A 20,203-nucleotide genomic window follows, 5' to 3' on the forward strand; every position below is an offset into this window, starting at 1 on the left:
GGGCATCTCACTATGGAGAATTTACCTCAACAAATTCTGTCTGATCCATGCAAGCACGGAAAAGGGGATATGAAAATAATCTCCGATATGACCACTGGCAAACTTTCATATATGATTTATTCCCTGTGAACCAGGATGATCAGATAACAATCTAATTTATACAAAGCAGAAATATGAGGCAAATGAAATTAACTTTACTGATTTTTTTCTTCAGCAAAATTTCTTATAATACTATTGAAATTCCTTTTCCTGGCAATTTTATGTCAAGTCTTGCTAAATTGACAAGGTGGATTTGAGACATGGTAGAACTTAATAAATTTTTGCTATATTTAAGTTCACTTAAAGATCTTTCTGGTAATAATACTTAACTAAACACAAATACTTAGACATATTTCACAAATTTTGTAGTCCATTAACCCTCTTACTGCAGAAAGCAGATGTATATACAGGATGTCATCATCATCATCATCATCATCGTTTAACGTCCGCTTTCCATGCTAGCATGGGTTGGACGATTTGACTGAGGACTGGTGAAACCGGATGGCAACACCAGGCTCCAGTCTGATTTGGCAGAGTTTCTACAGCTGGATGCCCTTCCTAACGCCAACCACTCAGAGAGTGTAGTGGGTGCTTTTACGTGTCACCCGCACGAAAACGGCCACGCTCGAAATGGTGTCTTTTATGTGCCACCCGCACAAGCCAGTCCAGGGGCACTGGCAACGATCTCGCTCGAAAATCCTACAGGAGCCAGTCAGGCGGTACTGGCAACGGCCACGCTCAAAATGGTGCATCTCATGTGCCACCCGCACAGGATGTATATACAGGATGTATATACAGGAGCAGTTTTACATACTGGTCTATCTTTTGTTGAGGAATGTCATGTTTGAACTTATTTTTTGTTGTAATATATCAAGTTTATTCAGACAATGAGACTTGCAGAAAATACCAATTCCATCTTTTAGTAGATATTTAACATTATTACCTGAATAACTATGAGATTTAATTTTGCAGTGAGAGTGCTAATAAATTTAGCAATTCTATAAGCTTCAGTTCTGTTTGTTTGAAACTGGTTATATTTACTGACATGTATTTTTGCCAAATTTTCACTGTTGAGGTCAGTAGGATATTGGTGTGCTAATACTAGCTATTTGCCTTTTGTTTTTTTTCTAATTCACTTTCACATAGGATATTTCCACAACAAATCAAAATTTTAGATTGCTCACTTAACCATATTACAGCATATAGTTAGCCCTTTAGTGTTTAAACTTTGCCAGATCAGATTGGAGCCTGGTGCAGCCTTCAGGCTCGCCAGTCCTCAGTCAAACCGTCCAACCCATGCCAGCATGGAAAGCGGACGTTAAACGATGACGATGGTGATGATGATGATGATTCATTAAAAAAAAGTTAGATCAAAATATGTAGGATCAAAAATGGAGAGTAAGGTGAAAAATTGATTTTTGAGTAAGAATATCTCAGTTATTTTAAAAGAAAAGTATTAATTAATTGGGTTTTAAAAAAATTTGCTCTTTGAGAAGAATCATTTGTTGAAAACCTTGTTAAAAATTATAAGCTCAGAAAAATGTAATGTAACTAAGTGATGAAAATAACTTCCAAAATTGACTTTGAATCAAAATATCTCGGCTATTGTAAAAGAAAACTATACAACAATTGTGTTCAAATGAAAGAGTTCTATGTGATGATTTTTAAGGTGAAAACCTTGTCAAAGTGACATGGCTTTAAGTGATGAATAAAAGTAACCATTTCAGAAAATCAAAATATTTTTGTCATTTTAAGATATTTAGCATTATAAAAGCCAGTACCTGATGTTGTGAGTCACCTAACTTAATGGTACAGAGTGCTTAACTGGAGTTTGGGAGATGTGTGGATCAATTCTCTGTAGTCACCTGCTTAGACCTTTTTTTTTCATTTTTTTTTTTTTCCCTGTTTTCTAAGGATATTTAATCAATCTTCTAAGTTGTCTTCACAGCTACTCTGCATTTGAAATTTACTTCAGATGAAAGAGCTCTATGAGAAGAATTTATGGTGAAAATTTTTGAAGTTGTGTGACAACAAGTTAATATTTTTATATTTAAAATTTTTTTAGTATTACCCAAAAACATTTCTGTCTTTTTTAGTATTATATTATTTTTTAGTTTTATTTTCTTAACAAAACACATTATCCTAAAATTTAAAATCACAGATATTGCATTATAAAATTAAGCTTGTAGAATATATGTAATTCAAAATTGTAAAAGAGCATTAAAAGAATTAAAAAAAAAAAAATAAAAGAATTGATTCCTTTAAAATTTACATTATTAACCAACAAAGTATTTTCTATTTACAATTACAAAAATATTTTTTAAAAAATGAGAGCTAATAAACAAATTGAGTGCAAAATGTGTAGGCACAGGAGTGGCTGTGTGGTAAGTAGCTTGCTCACCAACCACATGGTTCCGGGTTCAGTCCCACTGCGTGGCACCTTGGGCAAGTGTCTTCTACTATAGCCTTGGGCCGACCAAAGCCTTGTGAGTGGATTTGGTAGACGGAAACTGAAAGAAGCCAGTCGTATATATGTATATATATATATGTGTGTGTGTGTTTGTGTGTCTGTATTTGTCCTCCTAGCGTTGCTTGACAATCGATGCTGGTGTGTTTATGTCCCCGTCACTTAGCAGTTCGGCAAAAGAGATCGATAGAATAAGTACTAGGCTTACAAAGAATAAGTCCCGGGGTTGATTCGTCGACTAAAGGCGGTGCTCCAGCATGGCCGCAGTCAAATGACTGAAACAAGTAAAAGAGTAAAAGAGTAAGTGACTCTCTAGCTTTTTCAAAAAAGCTTAGGTGTTATATAAGTACCAATTTTGCTTAAATTGCTGTTATGTGATTTTTTCATCATCATCATCATTGCCCCAGTAGGACAAGGAAGGAGGGAGTGGGGGAGAGAGTATAAAAGAGAAGAGGCTTGCAGGCAGTTAGTCTTTCCATTAAAACTGAAAATAAATAGCTTCTTGAATATTTTTATTTAAACTTTTGAGTTAAAATTAAAAAATATGAAAGGGCAATTATTACGATTTTAGTTTTTAAATTCTAACTTCAGCAGCAATGGTTTGAGTATTTTTTCTTCTTGTCCTATACTTTTCCAGATTTAATTACAGCTTGTTCTGTACTCTTCTAGGTTCAATACTTCAGCATATTCTAGGATTCTGTGCCCACATTTTTCATTCTAGTATATATATATATATATATGTATAATGCATATATATATATGCCTACTAAATTCACCCACAAAATATTAGCTGGCCTGGGACTATAGAGGAAGACACTTGCCCAAAGATGCTGCACAGTAAGACTAAACTCAAAACCATCTGATTGCAATGTGATCTCTTTAACTACACTACTATGTGCATTTTAGGAATGTAGTTTATATTTGAGTTCATATTTCTGAATCATGTAAACTCTGAATTACATGACCGTCTGCTGTAGGCAATATTATTTTTTTTGGTGGGTCTGAGGATAGTAAACTAAATGGCTGCCCCGGGCAGTACACACTGTAGCTACCCTAGTGATGTGACCTACTAACATTATTTGCTCCACGTGTCCTAAGTCTAATACAGTTATTTATGTAGACTTTTTTTTCATTATTAAAACATTTTCAATTACTTTATAAAGATGTTGATATAACAGAATTTATACCTCAAAAGAATGTTTGCATTCTTGGATGATGATAAAAAAACAAAAAAATATACTTCACACACAAGCACATTAGTTTTATGAGGTTTTATACCAGCAGATTCATCAATTAACATTTTTTAAGTTGTCAGGTAATTCCTCAGGCAAAACCAGAACAATAGCATTCTTGCTGAGACTCGTGCATTCTGTCCAATAAAACCTAATGTTTTTTTCTGGTACACTTAATTTACTGCAACTTATTGTTAGTAGATCACCAACTAATGATCTACTAATAAAACACTGTAGTGACTTACAGTTTGCACATGGTGTCTCTATAAGAATGTTCAAAAGCAGATTTGGGTTTCTATTACTATTAATATTTCTATCTATTTGTCTGTCTGTCTGTCTGTCTCTCTCTCTCTCTCTCACACACACACACGCAAGTTTTTAATCAATGAAATATTACCGACTAAGGTCACAAAAATATATATTTTCTAATTAGATTTAAGTAAATTTGAAAGTATGGACATTAAGAGACATTTGGCCATCTTCAATATAAGATAACATTGATTTTTATTACCCTTCCCCACATACACATTAGTTCAGTTCTGCCATGTCAATTCTTAGCACTTTTTTTTTTTTTTACACCAGACAGTTTTTGCTCTCAAGGATCCAATAAGGAAATAATTTTCTGAGGTTTATAATTAAGTATAATCTTTATTTACCAAATAATATGATGCAATTGATTAGTAAATATTGAGTTGTGCATTTTCACAGATCACAGAAAATGCTTTGAGTTAGAAAGTGCACAAAATTTGCCAACTGTCCTGTCAGCTCATGAAGTCGAAACACCAGTAGTGGGAGAATCTGTGTTTCATGCTAAAATGCCACAACAGACAGACCAACCAGTAAGTACACTTCTGATTACTTCTCTAATATACAGGCTGTTGTTCCTGCTTTTTTTATGATTTGGTCAGATAATCACTCATGTGCCCTACCTGAGTCATGGACAACACACAAATAAATCTTCAAAGGCTACAAAAGCTAAACCTCACTATTACTGGCAATCTTTGTGGTGATCTCACCTCCACAACATAGCAAAAATTTATCCTCATAGATTAATGTTACTCTTTTGGACAAGAAAATCTTCAGCTCCTAAAATATGCAAACTTTTTACAAAGTTCAAATGAGTGATACCTACAATGAAATTCTGTGTGTGCACTTAGAATGATACTGTTGCTGTATATGCAGACATCCTAGACTGCCTCCTCAAACATACTGTCTCTCTTCCCTCCCCCTCTCCCCTCTCTCTCTCCTCTTCTCTCCTCGTCTCCTCTTCTCTCCCCGTCTCCTCTTCTCTCCCCGTCTCCTCTTCTCTCCCCGTCTCAGGTACAGATCAACTTTCAATTGTTCTTTCAGTTCATGACATGTATTCTGTCGTGTCTGTTTTTGATCTTCCATCAGTGAGTGAGGCACAAATTTTGCTGTAACTCTTTTCATTTGCAATTCCTCACTCAAAATTCGTTGGGAGGAGCTCCATGACACACCAGTCATCTCAACAAGCTTGTCAGTTGTTTGGTGATGGTCCTCCAAGATCAGTTCATGAATTTTCGTGATGTTTTCATTTGTTCAGGAGGTCAATGGTTGTCCTGAATGAGTTTGGTCCTCAAGTGACAAGTGACCATTCCTAAAGCATGGAAAACACTCGTAAACTTTGTGTTTTGTTCATGGAACGTCCATGTAAGCTGTTCAAAGTGTGAGAACCGTTTTGGCTGCTGTTTTCCTCAGCAGAAAACAGAATGTCATGGAAGTACACTGTCCCTTCATTTCAGCCATTACAAAACTTGATGAACAGAGGAGAAACATTGCAAAACAGAGATGCACCATGTGTTCGTATGACTTTGGCTGACGATGCTGGTCAGCAGACTGATGCCTGAGAGTTGCAGCAAGTGTCCATGCTTGCTGTGTCACCCTCCTATTTGACCAAGCATTGCAGTAGACAGAGGGATGTCCAAAAGAAAGGAAGATGGAGGGAAAAAAATCACTAACAATCCACAAGTAGTTATATTTTGGAATATACACACATATATTTATATACATACGTACATATATATTTACACACACACTCTGTGCATATTTGCATGATACTGTCTGCTCATTATCTATCTATCTTTTAGGTCTATATTATCGTTGAGGATTACCAGCCACCTGATGTTCCAAGTGAAGCACTGGGTAAAGTAAAACTCTTAATTTTTAAGAAATACAAATAGAATGAAACTATTATTGCTTTACTGGTGGATTTAAGGACATAGGGGCACATATGCATTTCCATATTTTTATCTTTCTTCTTCATATTTTTTTTCTCTCTGGTTCTTGTTTTTTTTTGTTTTTGTTTTTTTGTCTGCTTTTGTAAGGATCCTTATTCATTGACTTTGTAACCAAAAACTGTCAGGCTTACCTACTGACATCTTGGCAGATATCTGCTGCTTTTAGTATCAATGCAACAGAATTTCAAGTTCAATTAGAAGAGGAATGGTTGTGCTGCCAAGAATAGACATGAACAATGGGGTCATTATTAATAATTTCTGGGTTTTATTGTCTAAGTATTTGTACATCTGTGTTAAGTCTCATTCTCTTATCTCAGTTTCTTCATCTAACATGATTTTAGGGTGCTTAATTTTTACTCCCTCTCTTCAGAAGTTGCCTTGATGAAGTTTCCTCAGCAAAATCTCATATAAATTTCTCTGGTAAATCCATATACTTTCTGCTGTAGAGGTTTTAATTTTCTAACATTTGCAGTGTACAAAATGTAGTCATCCTTATACAAAAGATGGTTGATTCTCTAACCATAATATTGTGTCTAAGTCTAGTCCTGTTTAACATGCTAATTAAGAGTGCCAGTGTCAGACAGAAAAGCAATAGAGATAGGGAGCCTGCTTATAATATTTGTTTTTTAATGTAAATGAATTTCATTCATATAATTCTCTGTCTTGTCTGTAAAACTGTTTGCCATTTGATCATGACATTTTTTGTTTGTCCTCCTAATACTGTTGCTACCTTAATCATGTCTATTGTTTCCAAAATCCACATACCAGAAATGCTGTCAAATGTTTGTGCTAGGATTAAATCTTTCTTTCTTCAAATTTTTTTTCAGTTATGAGTTTGTTGATCAGTAATTTATCTTTACAACTACATGAGCCTTTGCAAGATCCCTTCTGTTCTTCTAGAAATTAGTTGTTCAATTAATAAATATTAGTGATGGAAGAAGTATTAATACAGAATGACAATCTTCACATCCTACTTAATGTGGATATATTATTACATTGTTTTACTATGCTATTTACCTTGAGAGATCCTCTCATACAGTGCTAAGAGCACAAACATATATTGTTGGCAGATGAGAATTATCTGGCATGGGTGCTGGAACTGCTACATCATATGATTTCAATGTATATGTGCTTCCTCAGTGGTAGACATCCACTCACTGCATTCCAGCCAAATCTCACTGCCAATGATATATAGAATAAGTGACTGTTCAGTCATTCATGTTGCAAATAACCAGCAGGCTCTATAAAAAAATTAGTGATGGAAGCAGTATTAATATTTTATTTTTACCAAATACTTGATAAAATGTAGCAGTGCAATCTTCATGATGGAGTCAGCTGATAGCTGGATCTATCTTGCATACAGCAACAGTTAAAACAGAACTCCGTGAGTCATCAATCTTGCATACAGCAACAGTTAAAACAGAACTCCATGAGTCATCATTGCTCAGATACTGAACAAATGTGCGCAAAATGGTTTCATTGTTTAACCTTCATCTTATACAAGCCTAACTAATGGCAAGTCTGTTCCTGTAGAGTTTGTCTTGAACTGGTAATGCTTACCAGTTGCACCACCTGGCCACTGATTTCTGGAAATTATCCATAATCACCCAACTGAAAATCCTTCAGGACACAGTAGCCAATTAATTTTAATCGTAATTGTGGCTGATGTCAGTGCTGTCTGAGTGGCACCTGTGCTGGTGGCACATAAAAAACACTGTTTGAGTGTTAGGTCCCCACAGAGGCAGTGACAGGTGACCGAGACCTCTGGCAATATACTGTGCTTGTATAGACCTGTCAAGCCAAGTGAGATCATGGCCAATACTGATGAGACTATTGTCATGGCCGATGCCAGTGTTGTGTAACTGGCATTGTAAAAAGCACCCTTCAAACATTGGGCTATATACTGTGCTTGTGTAGACCTGTCAAGCCAAATGAAATTGTAGTTGTGGCTGATGCCAGTGTTTCTGACCGGTACCTTTCGTGATATACTGTGCTTGTGTAGACCTGTCAAGCCAAGTGAGATTGTTGTTGTATCATGTCAATGGCACGTAAAAAGCACCCACCACACTCTTGGAGTGGTTGGTGTTATGAAGGGCATCCAGCCATAGAAACCTTGTCAAATCAGACTGGAATCTGGTGCAGCTCCCCGACTTACCAGTTTTCAGTCAAACTGTCCAACCCATGCCAGCATGGAAGTGGATGTTAAACAATGATGATGATGATGAGTGCCCAGAGTTTTTCTTGACCATTGTCCTTTTTACCTTGTTAGTCCCCAATAGAATGCTAACATATAAGTTTCAAGTGGTACACTGCCTGACTGGTGGAGGAATGTGAGTGCTTGTTAACGTTCCAGATGCCAGACATCCAGTTTTAGCTTTCACTTAACCCGTGGCTGCAGCTCTGTCAAAAAGATGAATTATGGAAAAGGCACCTCACAAAGGGTAACTACACTTGCTCACTGCCCAGGAATTTAAGTTGATGCTGCAGCCTCAGTGCATACCTGTGCATTACTAGCCATGAATACTGGGTCCTCTACCAGTAAGATGTTGCAGTAGATGGACGACCTGATAAATGGAATGTGTTCCTTCCACAAGAAGAGAAAGTGACAATGCTTCAATCTGAACAGACAAAAACTAAAGCAAAACGTGACAGCCAAGAGGAAATATATACATTGGCAGCATTGTATGTATTAGCAACCTCTACCCAACCATTTAGGGAAAACTTTCTCTTTGCTTATTTCTGAGCAACACTGGCTCCTCTGCTCATAACCACTTCTCAGTTCTTATGCACCAAGAATTTAATTGAAGAAGAACCAAGTAACTTAATCAGCCTGTTGGTCTAGCTCCATGATACTGGTTGCTGGCAGGAACATGCCTTTCCAGTTGATGATCTGCAAACTTATCAACTTACTTGGCTCATTCATCACTCCTGACACTATTTTGATTCCTTTAGACTCCTTTAGTGTACTACAATCACCTGAAGTGCTAGTTACTTCAACTTCCATGGTGTCTGACACCAATTCACTAAAAATGAGTATTGATAACAAGCATTGACATAAATCTTAAACTTTTTTCATCAATTATGGGTTGTAAATAACTATAGTAATTTCTTTAACTAATCACAAACAGCCAAAACTGTGTAGACAGTACAAGAAAGGCACTGTGTGATGTAATAAATGGGAATTAGAACATGCTGTGTGGTGTACAGTATAGCAATTTGAATATTTTGTACATTATTTACATTATTTTCATTATTTACATTCGACAGATATTTGTCCTCATCTTGTTTATTGTTAACACAACGTTTCGGCTGATATACCCTCCAGCCTCCTTCAGGTGTCTTGGGGAAATTTCGAACCTGGGTTCTCATTCCTAAGGTATTCTTCAACGTTATTATTATTGTTATTGTTCAGGTCACTGTTTGGAATCGAACTCGGAATCTTGGGGTTAGTAGCCCGTGCTCTTAACCACTATGCCATACGCCTTGGGTGTAGTGGTTAAGAGTGCAGGCTACTAACCCCAAGATTCTGAGTTTGATTCCAAGCAGTGACATCATCATCATCATCATCATCGTTTAACGTCCGCTTTCCATGCTAGCATGGGTTGGACGATTTGACTGAGGACTGGTGAAACCGGATGGCAACACCAGGCTCCAGTCTGATTTGGCAGAGTTTCTACAGCTGGATGCCCTTCCTAACGCCAACCACTCAGAGAGTGTAGTGGGTGCTTTTACGTGTCACCCGCACGAAAACGGCCACGCTCGAAATGGTGTCTTTTATGTGCCACCCGCACAAGCCAGTCCAGGGGCACTGGCAACGATCTCGCTCGAAAATCCTACAGGAGCCAGTCAGGCGGTACTGGCAATGGCCACGCTCAAAATGGTGCATCTCATGTGCCACCCGCACAAGAACCAGTCCAGGGGCACTGGCAACGATCTTACTTGGCTTGCCGGGTCTTCTCACGCACAGCACATTTCCAAAGGTCTCGGTCAGTAGTCATCGCCTCGGTGAGGCCCAATGTACGAAGGTCTTGCCTCACCACCTCAGCCCAGGTCTTCCTGGGCCTACCTCTTCCACGGGTTCCCTCAACTGTTAGGGTGTGGCACTTTTTCACGCAGCTATCCTCCTCCATTCTCACCACATGTCCATACCAGCGCAATCGTCTCTCTTGCACGCCACAACTGATGCTTCTAATGTTCAGCTTTTCTCTCAAGATACTTACACTCTGACGGGTATTCACATTGACATTACACATCCAACGGAGCATACTGGCTTCATTCCTTGCGAGCTTACGTATGTCCTCAGCAGTTACAGCCCATGTTTCACTGCCATGTAGCATGGTTGTTCGTATGCATGCGTCATACAGTCTGCCTTTTACTCTGAGTGAGAGTCCCTTTGTCGCCAGCAGGGGTAAGAGCTCTCTAAACTTTGCCCAAGCTATTCTTATTCTAGCAGCTACTCTTTCAGCGCACCCACCCCCACTACTAACTTGGTCGCCCAGATAGCAGAAGCTATCGACTACCTCTAGTTTTTCACCCTGGAATGAGATAGAAGTTGTTTCCTGTTTGCTTACAGTCTTTATTGCACCTGAACATCTGCCACAAAAAAAAACTAACTTGCTAGTTAACCTGCCTTTGATGTTGCTGCACCTCTTATGTGTCCATAGCTTGCACCGGGTACATCTTATAGAGTTACTACCTACTCCTTTTCTACATACTGAGCAGGGCCATCTACCTGAAGGGGTTTGTGTTTTATCTACCTTCCTACTTATTAGGATTTTGGTTTTAGCTAGGTTGACTCTAAGGCCCTTCAATTCTAGACCTTGCTTCCACACCTGAAACTTCTCCTCTAGTTCTGATAGTGACTCCGCAATTAGGGCAAGGTCATCAGCATAGAGGAGCTCCCAGGGGCAACCTGTCTTGAACTCCTCTGTGATTGCCTGGAGGACTATGGTAAATAAGAGGGGGCTGAGGACGGAACCTTGGTGGACCCCTACCTCTACCCGGAATTCATTGCTGTACTCATTTCCAACCCTCACCTTACTGGCAGCATCTCTGTACATGGCTCGCACAGCTCTCACTTACCATTTTTCTATCCCAAGTTTCCTCATTGACCACCAGATAAGGGATCGGGGGACCCTGTCAAAGGCTTTCTCCATGTCAACGAAAGCCAGGTACAGAAGTTTATCCTTAGCTAGGTATTTCTCCTGCAACTGTCTCACTAGAAATAAGGCATCAGTAGTGCTTTTACCTGGCACGAACCCAAACTGCATCTCATCTAAATTGATTCGCTCCCTAATTAGTTGGGCTATGACCCTCTCTGTAACTTTCATAACCTGATCTAACAGCTTGATGCCTCTGTAATTATTTGTATCTAAAGCGTCACCTTTACCTTTGTAGCAGTTGACTATGATGCTGCTACACCAGTCATTGGGTATGACTCCTTCGTGTATCACCTGGTTCGTAATACGGGTGACTAGGCTATAGCCAACACTGCCAGATATTTTGAGCATCTCTGCAGTGATTCCTGATGGGCCGGGGGCTTTCCCGGTCTTCATACTCTTAATTGCTTTATCTACCCTGGTACTATCAACTTGGATAGCTGGTCCCTCTATTGGGTCGACATACAGCAGGCTCTCTTTCTCCCATTCATTCTCTTTATTAAGCAATCTATCGTAGTGGCATCTCCAGACCTCTTTCTTTGCATCCTCATTTAATGCAAGCGTACCATCACCCATGCGAACACATTTCTCTCCTACAACATCACTATTCTCTCTCCTACACTGTCTTGCAACACGAAATACCTCGAGTCTTTGGTCCTCACGGCGCAGAACATTGGCAAATCTTTCCTTATCTGCTTCCCCTCTGGCTAAATAAACCTGTCGCCTAGCCTCCCTTCTGGCACATTGGTACAATTCCCTGCTACTACCGTTCTTCCAGTCCTTCCAAGCCTGTTTCTTTTGTCTAATAGCCCTGTCTACCTCCTTGTTCCACCACCACGTTACTCTGGGTCGGGAGGGGACCTTACACCACCCACAAATCTGGTCGGTGGCTTTCAACAGGTTGTCCCGCAGAAATCTCCAATTGTTTTCCACGTTGTATGATGCTATATCCCCTTCTATTTCGTTAAATGCTTCAAGTAACTTGTCTCTAAGTCTCTGTCCGTTTGCAGGGTCTTTAAGCTTCCACACCCTTCTTCTCCAAGCCTGTCTAATTCTGGGCACCCATTTTGCCTTGATCCCAAAGTCGCTAACTACTAATCTATGTTGTGGGGTACATTCTTCGCCAGGGTAGGTTTTGGCATTTATAAGCTGCCCTCTTTCCCTATTTCTGGCGAGGATGTAGTCGATTTGGCTAGAGTGTCTGCTGGAGCGGTAGGTGACTAGGTGACTGGCAGGTTTCCTGAAGTTGGTATTGCAGACCATAAGATTGGTTGCATCACAGAACTCCAGCAGTCTGGTTCCCTCCTCGTTGCGGGAACCGAAGCCATAGCCTCCATGTATGCCATGGAAGCCTCCAGCACGACGTCCGACATGACCGTTGAAGTCTCCAGCCACAAAGAGAAGGTCCCTGTCACTCGTCGACGAGGTAGTTTGCAAGAGGGTGTCATAGAATTGGTCTTTCAGACCATCTGGTAGCCCCGGTTGAGGTGCATAGGCTGAGATGACAGTAGCTAATCTATGATGAAGCACTAGTCTGATCTTAAGTACTCTGTCACTTACTCTAACGACCTCGATTACCTTATCCACCCATTTCTCCGCTAGAAGTATTCCTACGCCCCCGACCCCATCAGTGTTCCCTGCCCAGAAAATCTTGTACCTGTGTTCTTTGCCTGTGAGGAACCTCGCAGAACCTCCTCTCCATCTTACTTCCTGGATGCAGCATATATCTACGCGTCTCCGTTCAAGCATCTCAACAATTTCACCAGATCTACCTTTCAGCGTGCCGACGTTGAGAGTGCCAATCCTAACAGTATGGGTGTTGGGGGTGTGGGCCTGTAGCCTGGGAAGGGGAAAAGCAGTGTCGTGTACCTGAAAAGAAAACTTGCAATTGGAAGAATTCATAAGCAAATCAGTACCTACAACCTGCAAACATTTCTCAAACTTAATGCGCTACCCAAAGGTAGGGGAGAGGATGGCCAAGACCACTAGATGGGTTCCGGGAGACAGCCGAGGTTGACAGGATGACAGAGGAATGAACTTCCGGTGGAGGGGGTGGGAGGGCGGGTTACCGCCAGCAAGTAGATAGGGCTCTTAATTGTAGATTTTATGAATTTAGGAAGCTTAGAAAATGAATAAGCATGAATTTAAGACAACAACTGAATTCAATTGAATTTCATGGAGAGAAACAAGATAAATAATAGAGGGCAAACTAAAGCGCGAAGGTATGAGATGTTTGAGGCCGTAAATAAATTAAAAAATCTCTATCTTATCTGCATCTTGGAGATTTCGTCGTAGTATGTCAGCGAGATAATTTAGAATGGGTTTCTCATTTATATATAGCCAGAACCTGAAGACCTTAAGGAAAAACTACAAAAGAGAGAGAGAGGATGGAGGGGTAGACAGAGGCATGGCGGGAGAAAAGATCATCATCATCATCATATATATATATAAAGAGAGAGAGAGAGAGGGGGGACCAGTCAAGCAGCACATCACGCTGTAATTCTTCTTCTGAATAATAATAATAATAATAATAATAATAACAATAATAACAACATTGAAGAATACCTTAGGAATGAGAACCCAGGTTTGAAATTTCCCCAAGACACCTGAAGAAGGCTGGAGGGTATATCAGCCGAAACGTGTTAACAACAAACAAAATGAGGACAAATATCCGTCGAATGTAAATAACGAAAATAATGTACATAATTCCTCATCTCTTAAATATAGAGCTGTAGAATATTTTGTACGATAAACAGTGTAGCATCCAACATATTTTATGTTGAACTTTGTAGGAATTGGTTCATGCTGTACAGTAAAATGTGTTCAGTTAATGTGCTCTCTTCTTACCATCACTGTTGTATCTCTTGAAGCACTGTAAAATGGAAAACCCTCTCCAAACTGCAACTTCAAAATTATCAATGCCTATGAGTCTTCCATAGAAATATTGTCCAACCTTTACAGATGCACAAGTTGCACATCAACTGTGTTGACTATAGAAATGTTTAAGGTTGCCAAATGTTTATGGGTATCAAACTTACTATTAATATTATTCTATTATCTTTATTTACAGAGGCAATGCAAGAAATAGCTGAAGAGCCAGATAGTGAAGAAGAATCGCAGGCAAAAGATGAAACAGAGTCAGGTATATTTTGTTATATTCAGCTGGAATGTATAAAGTTCTCAAATAATTTAGTAAAATTTATATATTCATATTTAAATCTTAGGATATTTTTACACATTAGAAAATTTATCTTGTTTTCAATGCGATTACTATACCTGAGAAGGTATAGTAAGCCTAAATATGAAAACAAGTATATACTATGATATATAACAAGCCCTACTAGTACATGAACCATCATTTTACAAACAATAAATAACTTTCTGTTTTGATGAAACATAGTGATATAATTCAACAAAAAGTAAATAAATGAAAATAACAAAAATTGGAAACATTTGTTTTATAAATGAAAATAGATATTACTTTTTACCTTTATCTTTTACTTGTTTCAGTCAATAGACTGCGACCATGCTGGAGCACCACAATATTATAAACGTACTTAAAAGGCAGTAAGCTGGCAGAATCATTAGCACACCGGATGAAATGTTAAGCAATATTTCATTTGTCTACACATTCTGAGTTCAAATTCTGCTAAGCTTGACTTTGCCTTTCATCCTTCTAGGGTTGATAAAATAAGTATCAGTTGAGCACTGGGATCGATGTAATCAACATACCTCTCCTCCAAAATTATCGATCTCGTGCCAAAATTTGAAACCAATATTATAAACATACTTCTGAGCCCAACTACTATATAAAAAGAATAAGTTCTTCACCTCCATGGATATATTATTAAACTATGTGACTCTTATATGCAGTGTTGTATCAATCCTAAGATGGCCCTGGTTGTGACATATGGTGTGGCTCAGGCATCTAATTCTGGTGGAACCCATATTTTTCCAGGGCTGAGTATAGCCAATTTCTTCCAGAGAGATAGGGCTGAAGGGAGAGAGAGAAGAAGAAGAATTGACTGGTAATTCATTTATCAATACCAAAGAGTTGGAGGGTAAAATTTACCTATGTATATTTACCCCAATAATATATTCAGGATTTGAGGAGCTGGATGACCAAGCTGTCCATTATATATCACTAATATCATTTTGATGTCCACTTTTCCATGCTCGTATGCATCTGATGAAATTCATTTGGATAGATATTTTTTAACCAGAATTTGTTGAGGCAGATTTTCTATGACTGTATGTTCTTCCTGTTGTCAATTTTCAACCATGATTGGACATATTTTTATGGGAGACTGGAAACAAATAACACCACACCACTTGACACTCATTTACAACCATTACTTGATATCACAACAATGAGACACAAGCACTCATACACCTTTATATACATACATACAAATGTAAGTAATTAATATCTAGATGAACATTAGGCCTCACTGAGGCAATGACTAGTGACCAAGACCTTTGGAAATATGCTGTGCGTAAAAAGACCTGGCAAGCCAAGTGAGACCATAACCCGTGGCCTTTGCTAGGGGTGTAGCCAGCCCACTTATGCGTACCTTTCCTTCATTGGACACTAAAACTCTGCTTGCGATGACCTGTTGAGACAAGTGAAATCAAAATCAAAATCAAACCAAACTTGACGACTGACACCCATGCCAACCTTTCTTTCATTGGGCACTAAAACCTGTTGGGGCAAGTGAAATCGAAATTGAAGCAAATTCGATGACTGGCACCTGTGCCAGTGGAGTGCTAACAGCACCATCTGAGCGGGATCATTGCCAGAGCAGCTGTCTGGCTCCCGTGCCGGTGGCACGTGAAACACACCATTTGAGCATGAAGTTACCTAAGTTGCCTTACTGGCACTTGTGCCTGTTGCACGAAAAGCCATTTGAGCAAGGTCATTGCCAGTGCCGCTGAACTGGATCCTGTGTAGGTGGCTCATAAAAAACACCATTTAAGTGTAGCCGTTGCCAGTACTGCCTGACTGGCCCCCATGCCGGAGGCACGTAAAAGCACCCACTACACTCTTGGTGTGGTTGGTGTTAGGAAGGGCATCCAGCTGTAGAAACTCAGCCAGATCAGATTGGAGCCTGGTGCAGCCATCTGGTTCGCCAGTCCTCAGTCAAATCGTCCAACCTATGCTAGCATGGAAAGCGGACGTTTAAACGATGATGATGATGATGATGATGATGATGGTGATGGTGATGGTGATGATGATGATGGTGATGATGATGATGATGATGATGATGATGATGATGAGTTTCACGATAGGGTGCTGAAAAGTTCCTGGTTTTGGGTACAAAAAAATACAGGAGGATCAGTTAATTATGATTTTATCCACACACTTTTTGCAGCTGTCCTTCAGTTTTTCTTAGCCCTGTAAAAGAACTTGGAAGGTTGGGCTTCCAACTAGGCCTTTCACAACACTCTTAAAGCCAGGGACTTGTACTGTTATTAATGTTGTCATTTTAGAAACTTAGATATTGGTATCTAATTTAGACCTGCACTGACTAGCTTCCTTAACACTTTTCATTTTCTCTTATACTTCTTGAAATATCATTATCCTGTAGCATACAAACTGCAGTTTTATAATATTTTGAACTGGGGCTTGTATATCACTATTTATAATAATTAATACACCATAACAACAAATACTATAAAATGACAGCTCATATACAAGTAGGATCTGTTATATATGGTATAATCTATAGATTACAGTTGGTAAATGTATAAACAACACTTCTACATATTTTAAATACAATTAGTATATATTTGTTGTCTTCTCTGGAACTAATTACAAGTTAAGGGTCTTGTCTTGCAAGTTACTTCATAACATCACTAGTGCTGGTGTCAGGTAAAAAGCACTCTGTGTATGCCCTGTAAAAATTAAGTGTTGTGTGGTGCCGATTTTGAGAATTAGTGCAAATTTGCTGAACAGTGAATAAAATAGTATGTGTTATGTGGTATACAGTGGGGAAACTTGAGACATAGTGTGTGTTGTAGAGCGTAGTATTGGGACATATGTAGAGTACATTGTTGCATTAAACATTGTTTATGTTGTACATTGTAGTAGTTATGATATATATTGGAGCAGTAGATACATATTGTATTTGCTTTACTGTAAAAATGACCCAGCTAATGTATGCTCTCTCACCATTACAATTGAATCTCTTCAGATACCATAAAATGGACGATCAAATGCTACCAACCATACCTGAAACTCTAAAAATTTCAATGACTTTGCATGTTTCTTTGACAAATATTTCAAGTTATACATCAGCTGTATTGACCAAAGAAATGTGTATAGTTGAATGGTTATAAGTATTGACTCAACTGGTAATATTATTGTATTATGTCTATTAATAGGTGCTGCACCACAAATATCAGAAAGTCCATCTGGTGAAGAAGAAATAGATAAAGAAGAGATAGGTATATTTTGTGTTATACTGAATTGAAATGTATAAAATTGTAATATAATTTAGTAAAATTCACAATTAAATTGCAGAATATTTTTGCCTTTCAGAAAATTCCATGATCAATCATGAAATGTTCTGTCATTTCTTTGTTTACTCTTAGAAGCATTTAGTCCAAACATCTAGTTAGAAGTTGTCATCTTTTCAATGCACTACCACCTTCTACTTTTCCTTAAAATGTCAAGAACTAGAAGGAAACACTGTGGACGATTTTTGCTCTTTTTCTCCTATATCTGAGGAGTTTGTTCCACTCTAGATTTCACTCATCATCTCTTATTCATGTGCAAACCACACATTCTAGTCCTTTCTGTGACACAAAGCTTTCAACCTCTATCTGTAACCCAGTTCAGCTGTTCAGGCTATTCTAACTTCCCCCTGAAAGATGATGTCTATGTTTACATAAATTTCACTCTCTGTCACTTACTTGTTGGTGCCATGTAGAAAGTGTTGGTGCCATGTAGAAAGCACCCAGTCCACTTTGTAAAGTGGCTGGTGTTAGGAAGGTCATCAACTCATAAAAAACATGCCAAAACTGACCTTGCTACCAGTGCTGGTGCTATAGAAAAAGTACCCAGTCCACTTAGTAAAGTGGTTGGCATTAGGAAGAGCATCCAGCCATAAAACCCATGCTAAAACAGACGGTAGAGCCTGGTGCGCTCCTCTGGCTTACCAGCTCCTATCAGACTGTCCAACCCATGCCAGCATGGAAAACACATTAAATGATGATGACGATATTTAATAAAATATTTCCATCTCTATTTAAATTGCAGAACATATGTAAAAAGTTCCTGTTTAAGCATGTTTGTTTTGTAAGTTGATTATATCCCATGATTTATAGCATTTTAGTTTGATGAGTGTGTGGACTACAGGGCAACATTCAGAGTGTCTAAATTGAGGGTATGTTGTGTGTAGTACTCACATACTGCATAGTGAGTTGTATTGAAGTAACAATAACAAATGTATAGTGGTCATAATCATGTCATATTGTGTGATATGCCATTTGTAAATAAAGACGTGTGTGATACACTGTCTGGAAATAAGGACGTACTGTGGGTTGTATGGTATGGAAAAAAACCCAATGGTATTTGAGATATAGTATGGAGATTAAGGGATGTGTTGCCCTCCATCTTTTTGGCATGAATAAAATACCTGCCCAGGGTAGTATATTGGCAGACTTTTTAGAGCATTAGACAGAATATTAGGCATGTGTCTGTTCAAGCTCTGTGTATCCTGATTTCATATCTCACCTCCCGTCACTGTCAAAAACAAAAAAAAAACCCCAAAAACAGTGATACTTCATCAGCAACTATGACCAACTGATACCATCAAGAATCAAGAATACTAATGGGATTAGCATGCCCAAATCTCTACACTACACTACACACATTATCACAGAGCAATGATGTATGCTAGATGGTTAACAGTGTGCAAATTATGACACATGGTGTGGGAATCAGTATTTAGTTTAGGGAGACAATTGACTCCTTGAAAGGAAACAATCATTGCTAATTACCCAGTATGGGGACATTTAGTGGTATGAAGAGTAGAGATTAGGACATATTGGATGCTGTATATTGTGGATATGTGGACATGTTGGGTGCAGATTAGGACAGTTAGGGTAGTGTGTAAGGTTGCATTAATAATATGCTTTGTGTTGTATAAACCCCCTACAAAAGAACCTCAAATCCTTCATTACCCCGACATGTAACCATTCAAAATTCCATTCCTGTGCATTTTCCCTACAAATATTGAGCAAGAGATTTTTAAATGGCACAACAACAGTATTACACCAGAACAATCTGCATATTATATATTGCAGTGCCATCTATTGGAGAAAAAAAGAAAACAAAAGGCAAATTAAAGAAAGGTATGGTTTACAAAATGTTCTACTGGAAAATTTTATCATTCTTTTTGTTATATTTATTTATCAATATTTAAATTTTGGAATAGTTTTACATTTTAGCAGAAACCATGGTTGATGTTTTCATTTTTATGGTTACTTAATCCTGTTAGGAAATGTTTGGAAGGTAGAATTTCCAAGTTGTTGATAGTATAATATTCAAGAAGTATCATCATATAGGGGATGCTGTGTGTGGTACATATAGAAGTGAGTCTGATGAGTTAGATAGTCAGAACATATTATAGTTAGTGTTGTGTGTTGCAGTTTGAACATGTATGGAATGTAGTTCAGAGTTAAGTGTATGTTATCAGTGTCAGTCTGAACATGATGTATAGCATGTTTAGATTAGAAGTGAAAGTTTACATTGGATGTAGTGAGATTGATAGAAAATATTTCATGGATTTGGATAGTTAGCCAATTATATTCTATTTCTTAAGTTCCTGTGACAAAAGACAAAGTTGCTGCTGCACCTGCTGAAGGAGAAGAGGGAAAGGAAAAAGAAATGGCAAATGAAGAGGGTTTATTTAATAGGACATATATTTTACTGTAAAGCATCATAAAAAATCTTTAAACATCAGAAAAGGAAACAAAAGAAATATTAGAAGTAGATATGCTTTGTGCAATATTCTACACGAAATTATAATTCTTTTCGCAACA

General features: G+C 38.4%; 1 protein-coding gene across 6 annotated transcripts in view; it reads left to right on the plus strand.

Moving 5' to 3' along the window:
- LOC106872595 (uncharacterized) overlaps positions 1 to 20,203 on the plus strand; it is a 156,546-nt gene that overhangs the window by 86,834 nt on the left and 49,509 nt on the right. For all 6 annotated transcript variants that reach the window (XM_089348191.1, XM_089348193.1, XM_089348195.1 and 3 more), the window contains exons 17-21: positions 4,447 to 4,577; positions 5,847 to 5,901; positions 14,226 to 14,297; positions 17,540 to 17,602; positions 19,466 to 19,513. In XM_089348191.1, the coding sequence (XP_089204317.1) occupies positions 4,447 to 4,577; positions 5,847 to 5,901; positions 14,226 to 14,297; positions 17,540 to 17,602; positions 19,466 to 19,513 (369 nt within the window). The remainder of the gene's footprint in view (positions 1 to 4,446; positions 4,578 to 5,846; positions 5,902 to 14,225; positions 14,298 to 17,539; positions 17,603 to 19,465; positions 19,514 to 20,203) is intronic.

Source organism: Octopus bimaculoides, chromosome 2 (genome assembly GCF_046866305.1).
Source record: "Octopus bimaculoides isolate indiv1 chromosome 2, ASM4686630v1, whole genome shotgun sequence".
Lineage (NCBI taxonomy): Eukaryota > Metazoa > Mollusca > Cephalopoda > Octopoda > Octopodidae > Octopus > Octopus bimaculoides.